Genomic DNA, 9,673 nt, shown 5'->3' with positions numbered 1-9,673 from the left:
AGATGCGGTGGGACAGCGGCAAAGGACATGCTTAATCTCGCCAATAAAAACAGCAGCACTGCGGACCGAGCTGCCTGGCTCTCTTACCGATGAACACAGTTGCGCCGGCGCGGAGGTGAGGGATGCTGCTCTTGGAGAGGCGCAGGGCACAGCGTCGATATATGGCCATTGTGCTGGGGAGCCGCGCTTGCTGCGGGGACAATAACCGGGTTCAGCAGGAGATACCAGAGGTGGTGTACAGACAGCGAGGCTGGAATGCTTCAGCACGCACGAGGAGCAAAACCCCACCAGGAACCCACAGTGACTCACCAGCGCAGCGGCCACGTCCCTCGCGAAGGACGGGAAGTCCAATGTCTCCTGGCTCAGGTGCCCCTCGATCAGCTGGGTTAGAGTTGGGCAACCCAGCGCCGGAGCGCACTGCCGCAGGGCCCGCTGGCACGCCTGGGGGCGACACAACAACACCGCACCGTTCAGACCACAGGGAAAGGGTTAACACTTTGAGGAAGACCACTTTGAGCAGCCGTTGGGTTTCCGTCGCTCTGAGCACGTCAGCCGGCGTGTTCCGTCTTTATATTCAATCTCCACACGGTGCCGTCCACAGAGGAACCACTCGTCCCCTTCCTGAGGTCAAGTCGGCCACTTTTTCATAGTTTACGCAGCCTTTCACTCCACACAGTTACGTTTGTGAACCTGTCAAGCTGTCGACCCCACGGTTTGCCCTGGAGCACGATTTTGAAGAACTACTGGCTACCAAAGTTTCCACTGAGATAAAGACACATGGTGGGTCTCCGCGGCCCGGTGTACTTACCTGGGAGACGGCCGGGAGCGGGTCCTGCAGGTGCAGCAGCAGCATGGCCAGCGAGCCGTGGCACTGCTTCTGGAGAGATCTTTTCACAGAAGCCGCCTTCACCAGCTGCCCCAGCAGCAGCACGGTGGCCCCGCGGATCTCCGAGTCCGGCTGCAACACAAGCACAGACCTGTCAATCTCAACGGCAGAAAGCTTGGGACTCGATCCGCTCCAGTGATGGAAACGCTATATAACATCATCTTTAATTGAGGATGGGTATATATTTATAAATAGGCACGTCTCCGCATGGGACAGGACTGCAGTGTTCAATCCTGGAGATATTGTCAAATATTTGTGTTAGATAAACACAACTGAATGAGTGAATGAATTTGAGTTTTTACGAAAACACAATAAAACATATATATCCTCCAAGATAAAATGATATTGTACATATATACAAACTATTGTCCTGGATTAAAACAAATTCATTTATTCATTCTGCTCCTCAAGAAAGCAGCTGACACACGTGGCTGCTAAACTGCTGAACCAGCACACATGAGCGACTCCAGATTCAACGAAGGCAGACTACAGCCACGGTGTTTCTGAGACAGAGGATGTTCTGTACTAATGGAACTGAGGAAAAAAAGGACAGCGAATCAGTCCAACACTTACATTCTCCAGGCACCCCTTGGCCATGTGGTACAGCCTGGGGATGATCCTCTGGGCTGTGCCGTCCTCACAGAAGCGCAGGATGGTGCCCAGACTGGAGACAGCGCTCAGGATGTCCGACTGGGACAGAGCGCCGCTCAGCAGCTTCAGCTGCTCTGTGGCGTATCTGTGCATCTGAGCAGAGAAAATGTATGAACACGGTGAAAGAGTGCGTTAATAGCATCGATGTAAACACAGCACTGAGGCAGGAACGCCACACACCCAGTCAAAACCACATGGACACCAAAATGACAAGAATGAGCCTAGAAGCACGACGGGTGGATGAATGACTCGCAGCGTCTCCTCTTGCACACAGATATGATCCCCAGAGAGAGGAGCCATCGCTGGGCCGTTTCTCTTTACCTCCGTGGGCTCGGACTTCAGACCCTGCATGGCCAGAAGGCGGACGTCCTCCAGGGGCTCCTCACACATCTGCAGCGTTAGGTTCCTGACCTCGGTCAGCAGACAGGTGTCAGTCGGGTGCGGCTGCCGCAGAAGCTGTGAAAGGGGGAGAGAAGAGAGACGGGAGAGTCAGACACTCTGGAGAGGATGGGACATTCACTGGACACACGCATCATAGGATCACAGTCACGGGCGTGACACTCACTCCAGCGAAGAAGGCAGCGATGCAGATCTTCTGGCCTCGGTTGGCGCTGCTGTATCGCTGCCAGAGAAGCTGCACCACCTCCAGCAGGACAGGGGCGGCGAATGTCTTCAGAGCCCTGTGGATCAATAGCACGAGGATCAGGGTCCATTCTTTACACGGCTGCTTTGCTGCCAGCTCACTGATTTTGCACATCTTTTCTCTAAAGATCAATGTCTCCCTGCTGGGGGTTGGTTATGAGGGTGTCTATGCACAGTTATCGGCCGTATTAATCTCGCATTAATGAACGCCTGTGAAGAACGTTTTTGGATCTGCTCTAGGCCTAACGCTCGGGCCCGGCTCATCGTACCTGGTCAGCCGGAAGATGCCCTCGGGCTGCTGGCCTGGTTCCCGGATCAGGCCCCAGTCCTGTTCAAGAGCCACCTCGCCCAGCTGTGCTCTGGACAGCAGGACCTTCAGAGAATCCACGACGAAGCTGGAGAGAGGGGGGAACAGCGTCAGCGGAGATAAAGGGAGACACGTTACACAGGGAGTGGTTCTGTTCTGGTGCGACGCTCAGGGTGACCCCTGGCTCCCCACACAGGCTCTTACCTCTGGACAGCGAAGTCTCCGCCTGAATCCTCAACACCCAGGAGAGGCAGAAGGGCAGCGAAGACCTTGGCAAACGTGACTGCCTCCTGGCTGAGCGCGGCCACCACATCCTGTACAGCACAAGCCTGACAACGGCAAAGACAAGCAGATTGAGTCAGAGTCTGGAGGGAGAGCGCTGTGCGTGTCCTCGTCATGAGCGGCATTCTGGACACTTACCACCGAGGCCTGACTTCTGGTTGCCGACTGTAGCTTCTCCACAAGCGCCCTGAATGTCCAGGGGCCCAGACTGCTGGCCCCGATGGCCCCCCACAGCTCCCGGCACCACTGCTGGTACCGAATGGTGCTGGAAAACACAAGCAGACACTCAGTGTGTGCCGACCCGCACCGTGACCGACCGCCTCTCACTCTCAATAGCGCACAGAGAGGCCAACACTCGATAGAATCGAGCTCGTGATGGAAACAGCACGTGGACATTGTGTGGACACACGTGTTGATATCAGACACAAGCATTTTAAAAACATCTGACAAGCTGTGGGACTCCAAACATGTATGCTCCCTTATCGTATCCTTCTTCTTCACAGTATGGACTTATGTTGTAAGTCGCCCTCGATAAGGGTGTCTGCCAAGAAATAATAAAAAAAATTATAATAATGATAATAATAATAATAATGATGATGTTTTAAATGCTCACTGGTCAGCGGGTAGCGGGTGGCTAACGAGGGACTCGATGGCCAAGGCTCTGTCCTGGAACACCAGCCAGAGGACGCCCTCCTTCGCGCTCTGCCGCACGCTCTCCTCCGCACCGGACAGGCCCAGAAACCCATGCAGCACCTGAGGGAGCTGGAGACATGCACACAGGACACTTAATACTTCACACACGCTTTTCTCTGGGCAACAGACTGACATCTAACACTGGGCATCGATTGGTTTACATTATGAATCGTACAGATCTCTTCTTCCCTAACAGGGAGGCTGGAGCTGAGCTTCCTGTCCAGAAGCTCAAACACTTGCTATAGAGACGCTCTATAGCACAACAGATGATCTAACTCACCAGTTCGGTGAGCTCATTAGGGTGAGAGCTCAAGAGCTGGCACAGGAGAGCACAGCAGGCCTGGGCAGAGCTGGGCTGGGGGTCCTGGAGTCCAGTAAGCAGACCCTGAACCAGAGTCTGCCTGTGACAGGGACGGAGACACTCGCTGACGATCTGAAACACAGAGACACACTCAGCCCTCGGCCATCGATGTGGCAGACATTCTTAAACCCCTGAGGTGACACGGCTCCTCTCCTCTTCCTCTCCGTGGGCCAGGTGTGGGAGAGGCAAAGCAAGACTGAAGGACTCAATATTGCCTGGGGTTGGTCAACAATACGAGTATGACACAGACGCCCCCCAGCACGTGACTCCGGGCTCTGTGGGAGGAAGACCGTGGTCCCGCTGTGGAGACGGCAGGGCTGGACATAAACCTCACCTGGACGAGAGCAACACAGGATTCCCAGTCCAAGGACTCCTCCTTAATCCACTGCCTTACGTAGCCCATCTTCTCATCGTCAATGTAACCATCTTTAAACAAGAAAAGAAAGGTTTAGCCAACAGACAAGGCTTTGTACACTGTCAGGAGCAACACACACAAACACACACTAAGCTGCTCACTTCACAGCCACCATTACCTTCATAATACAGCCACATGTCCAGAGCCATCTTGATGCTGGTCACAGCCTGTTGAGCGACCACTGGCTCGGTGTCCCAGCATCTCGGGATGAGCGAAGCCAGCAGGCCGGCGACCGGGACGAGCCCTGACCCCTGCAGGAAAGAACAGCCACCCGGAGATCAATGACAAGACCAGTCTGGTGTCCCAGCATCAACGTGTGAACACGAGTCGCACTGCTCAACTTACTGACAAAAGCTCAATCTGACTCACCCGGGTGACACTCATCATCCCATAGATGCCCAGGACGGCGCTCACCAGTGTCATGGCCGTGACTTTTGCCACGTTGCACGCAGAGGAACAGGCGGATTGCAGGGGCTGAGGAGGGAGTGATGCCAGAGAGAGTGGGAGTGAACACAAGCAGAACTAGACCTGAATAAACACACTTTTTAAATCTCACCAGATTCGTCTCTCGTTCTTTTCATGTCAGGGCTCCTTATGGGACAGAGAGACACAAACGATGACTTCCACAGAGATGTGACATTGATCCACAACTGTGCTGGAAAGTAGGAACACCGCAGCGCCACTGAAGGAGTCACAATCTCTGCAGCATCCATATTAGTCTTTAAACATCACTGCCCCTCACTAAGCAATGGCATCTCTAGACACAGGGGCTTGTTCATCAATTGTTGTCCTATTGTAATGTGCACAGAAAAAATAATCCAGTCTCTCAGACAGCCAATAGCGCGGCAGTCACTCTGCTGTGAGGCAAGGTGAAATGGCTGACCTCCAACATCTCCTCCAGTGTCTCGAGGCAGACGTCCTGAGTCAGCGTGGCTGTGAGCAGGGCAAAGAGGCCATATGTGTCGCCTGAGAACACCTCCTACACAAGACAGACACAAGCTGTTAGATACAACGACGGCACAGTATTCATGTGACACACGTGCACGCGTGTTTAAATTGAACACCTAATATCATATCTAATGCCGTTATATTGATCTCATCGTTTCTGTTACAACTCTGTGTCCGATCTCTCTTCCCTGGACTCCCATTTCTGCTCCATGTCTCTCTCGGCAGATTGAGGACAGATGACTGAATAGTATTGTTAATTCACCAACATCACACTTATTACTGACGACTCACAAAAGTCATTTTCAGCTCTGGACCTTTTTCAGTATTAAATGATGAATAGAATGAGTGGAACAGGATGAAGTGTGCATGAGGATTGTCCCGCAGGTCCCCAGTCATCGTGTCAAGACAGTGGGCCACAGGCTCCATAGATCCTACCTCGAAGTAAGCCTCGCTGACGGCCTCGCTGGGGCGACTCAGGACTGCCCCGACACACAGCTGCACAAGACGGGCTTGCATCTCATTGTAGAAGGGTCCCACTTGGCTGGGGAAACAAGAGCATAAACATCAATCCCAAGTTGATTTAAATTGATCACTTCAGCCAAAACACTGAGCTGATGCAACCCATCAGACACTCATCATAGAAGAGCCGCTGTGATTCAGGTCAAGTCTCTCTAAGCACAGTTACTGTGGGGCTGATCTGTCAACAGCACACATTGAGTGTTTTTACAGTTAGAGGTGTTTCCAATGGGTTCAGCTGAATCAGACTCTGACCCACAATGACCCATCAAGAGTCAAAACACATCTCAGCCATGTGCGGCGCTGAGAGCCGGACGGCTGCAGTGAAGGTGCGTTTCTAAGGGAGAGTTACCTCAGATGGATGCAGGCGTGCAGGACCTGCTGACAGTAGAACTGACTGGCTGCCACCGTGGGACGATCCCTGATGTATTTCTGTCGGGGGGGAAGAAAACGGGTTTCTGACACTGAAAGACACAACACACTTGTACAGACAAGCATCTATACGAATCCAGTACTCGAGGAAACTGACCATCATCACGTTGAGCATCTCCGCTTTGCGAGGGATGTCCACCCCAGCGCTCCCGATAGCCTGGGCCATGATGCTCACGCTGAAACACACAGCTGCCCTGACGGTGAGGTCCTGCAGGAGAAGACACAGCAACTCAGTCTCTGACGGCCGTCACCGGCAATGAACAGCCAGGTGTGGACAATCACACTCTCTCTTGTTTGAGACATATTTTGCCTACCTTGGAGGTGAAGAAGGGGCGCAGTTTGGGCAGGATGTGGCGCCTCAGGTATACCTGCCGCTGTGCTGTGGGGATCTGCAGAGTTACGAACCCGTAACAGAGAACCACTCTCTTGTAGAGCTCGGTCTGCAGGAGAAAACGCGGCAGGTTATGCAAGATGGTGGCCGTGTATTGTATGTGAGCATCCTTCGCTCTTTAGGGGGAAGGTCTGACCCACGGGATCCATCCCTCAGGACTCAGATCCGTTTGGTCTTCAGTAGTGGCAGCCGTGTTGTGTATCAGCAAACAAACACAGTCTGTGTCCTGTGGGCAGGTGTGGACAGTGTGACCAGGCTGTGGATGGCGTACCTGACTGGCGCAGCGGACACTCAGCTTCCGCAGATCGCGGCCGCTCTCAAAGATCCCCACAGTGACGATCGAGGCCATCACTTCCAGCGGGCAAGACAGCGGCTTTCTCCTGGCCACCGTCTCCACTGCATCGCATATGACACGCCGATGCTTCATTGGCACCTGTGGCAAGAGCAGGACAAGAAAGAACTAATACCTCCTGTGCAGGTGTTCAGTCGGTGGGGAACTGAGCTGGAAGCGAATACAGATTGTACCTGTGTCTGTCACAATCCTCTGCGCTTTAGTAAGACTCACACTAACTGTAGATGAATTCATTTGAACCCTATTCTTGAAAACAGTCAAGTAAAATGAGATCTGCATGTGTATAATATACTAATTTTAAAAACTACATATAAATACATCCAAAAAGGTTCTTTCAGACTGTGTACATTGTGATTAAAAATTTCACCTCAGGGTTCTCTCCCATGTCCCGAAAGAACCGAAGAGTCTTCCGGAGACAGTCCTCCAGGTCGGCCAGCACACGTGCATCACGGCTGTCCGATGCCTGGTTTGCTCCGGCGTGGTTAGCGGTGGGAGTGCCAACTGGAAGAGAGACACACATCAGGCCGTCAGAAGACATTCAGCTGTTTTTATTGGAATATTTGAGATAGCGGCCTATAAATAATTTCCCTCATTTCCCTGTTGAAAATATACCATCAGGCCCAGGTGATTTGTTTGTTTTTAATTCTGCTAGTCCCTTTAGTACCTCCTCCTTATGTATCCTGATCTCTCTTACAGTTTGACTGGACTGGCTGTTAACCTGTGGCATGTTATCTGTTTTTTCTTTTGTAAAACCCTATGTGAAATACTCATTTAGAACATTTGTCACATCTTGTTCATTTTCCAAGATACTTCCATGTTTGTCTGTTTCACTTCCTGCTTTATTGACCTCTTGCTGTTGTAGTATTGAAAAAAGCTCTTTGCATTAGTTTTAGCTCCAAGAGCTGTCTTTCTTTCTATTTCCCTCTTTGCTTTCCTGATCCCTTTCTTAAGATCTCTTTGCAGTTCAACATATTCTTTGTATTTTGTTTAATCTCAATCCCTTTTGTATGCACTATTCAACATTTTCTTTCTCTTGATATTTTATTGCATTTTGGACAATGTTTTTTGGTCCTCAATTTGCTAAGTTTTGGTACAAATTTCTCCTGAGCCTCAAGTAGTATATTATTAAAATATAACCATCCATTTTCAACTGAATCTGTATCCAGTGTGCTCCAGTCTTCTAAGTGCCGCCTCATACCTTCAAGGTTTGCTTTTCTAAAATACTAGCAGGATCACGTATCATTTCAGCCACTGCCCCCATTTTGTGCCTTGCATTCAATTAATGGGTGAACTGCAGGGTTTTAAATATGGAAAACAATGACATTAATGTGCGATAACCATATGCAACGTGCTGTAGACCCCTCTGCATGGCGAGCATACACTTTGAATATCGGGCCCATAGTACCTTGTCTGGTAGGGTTCATTCCTGTCACCGTAATTCTTTACAGTTCTTCTGCAGAATACAATAGAAAAAGACAGGTAAGCAAAGCAAACACTGACATGTTATGTTACCAATTAAACCAGCTGACTGATTGGTTAAGTCGTTAAAAACCCATGCAAATCAGGGTGATAAACTCATTCACACAATGAATAACAAATCATAAATATGTTAAAAGAAATGTAAATAAATGTTTTCTTCATTCAAATAGATTGTATATTGGAATTTCATAAAGTGTGTAAAAACACATTTTAAATGCCTCCTGCTAATAGTAACGCCAGGGTTGCATCAGGCCCTATCTAGTACAAATTACACTATTAAACCTATATACCTATCTGGTTTTAGAAATGCTTTGCACTCCATTGCATGCATTTGATTTATTTCCCAATAAGGGTAACTCCAGTTGGCTTTGTAAAGTGCATTTCAGATGTTAGTTTCCAGAGTAAACTTGTCAATAGTATCACCAATGAACACCGAGTTGCTTTATTGAAAGAAGGTCTTAACTGCATATGGCTGACACAATGTACAACCCAGTGATATAGGATATGAATATACAAACAGAACACAAATAAAATACAATCTTACCGAATCAAAAGCAGTTGTCTTCAACTCAACAGAGCTAATGAAGTGTGGTCTCTTGTTGTGTACTGTTCACATGTAATACAGGATGCGATGAAGATGCTTGTTACGTCATAGCTGATTTACCCGAGGCTTCTGAGCCGCAGCGTTCCAAACCGGCGGACTGAGCCAGAGCGACAGCGCATGCGCGTTTGTTTTTATAACATTTGAGTCTCCCGCCCAAAGTATAATGAGATTCAAATGATGTTGAGAGTCATGTTTACGACTAGACATCTGATTCTTATTATGATCCCTGTCATCTCTATGTATGTTGTGATCCTAACTTTATTAAACGCCTATAATACATTCACGGCTCGCTGCCCACGTCAGTAATTGCACCCCTCGACTCGCCCATTAGAGACCGCAGTGCAGCGCAGATGTGTAACTCAGTCCAGACACAGACACGGGTACTTGCGGATGTGGGTCGTGCTTCGGAGTCAGTTCATTGCCAATGGACGCGCATGCTCCGCAGCCTCCCGGCGTTTCCCTGCGCAAACAGCGCACAGCTGCCCGCCGCGCCGATTTTACTATGAATTCGCTGCTCTGGCCTGAATGCGCAGACGCGAGTGCAATACAGTAGCACGTCAGTCCGGAGACAGAGATCTGGACTCCAGTGTCAAACACACGCAAACCCGGCCGGCGGCCTGTGACACTGCCAACCTCGGTACAGGACACGCATGCGTGCTGCACCCGGGCTTCACCGCTCGCATATAAACCCCGTAATAAACAGTGACTGCCTTT

At 50.2% G+C, this 9,673-nt stretch overlaps 1 protein-coding gene and 1 long non-coding RNA gene across 2 annotated transcripts; both read right to left on the bottom strand.

Annotated features, from left to right (window-relative positions):
- Nucleotides 1-3,732: 3,732 nt before the first annotated feature.
- Nucleotides 3,733-6,951, bottom strand: LOC136766328 (maestro heat-like repeat-containing protein family member 1). The gene is made up of 10 exons (XM_066719740.1): nt 6,796-6,951; nt 6,448-6,573; nt 6,231-6,341; nt 6,054-6,133; nt 5,621-5,726; nt 5,121-5,216; nt 4,607-4,711; nt 4,356-4,488; nt 4,157-4,248; nt 3,733-3,894 (listed from the first exon to the last, which is right to left on the bottom strand). The coding sequence occupies exons 1-10, from the start codon at nt 6,949-6,951 to the stop codon at nt 3,733-3,735; spliced, it is 1,167 nt and encodes a 388-aa protein (XP_066575837.1).
- Nucleotides 6,952-7,257: 306 nt separating this feature from the next.
- LOC136766293 (uncharacterized) lies at nt 7,258-9,243 on the bottom strand. Its single transcript, XR_010821721.1, has 3 exons — nt 8,900-9,243; nt 8,282-8,329; nt 7,258-7,377 (listed from the first exon to the last, which is right to left on the bottom strand). It is a non-coding gene; the product is annotated as an uncharacterized LOC136766293 (long non-coding RNA).
- Nucleotides 9,244-9,673: the final 430 nt, after the last annotated feature.

Source organism: Amia ocellicauda, chromosome 13 (genome assembly GCF_036373705.1).
Source record: "Amia ocellicauda isolate fAmiCal2 chromosome 13, fAmiCal2.hap1, whole genome shotgun sequence".
Lineage (NCBI taxonomy): Eukaryota > Metazoa > Chordata > Actinopteri > Amiiformes > Amiidae > Amia > Amia ocellicauda.
The sequence above is the reverse complement of the archived record's forward strand: the minus strand, read 5'-3'. Positions and strand labels throughout refer to the sequence as shown.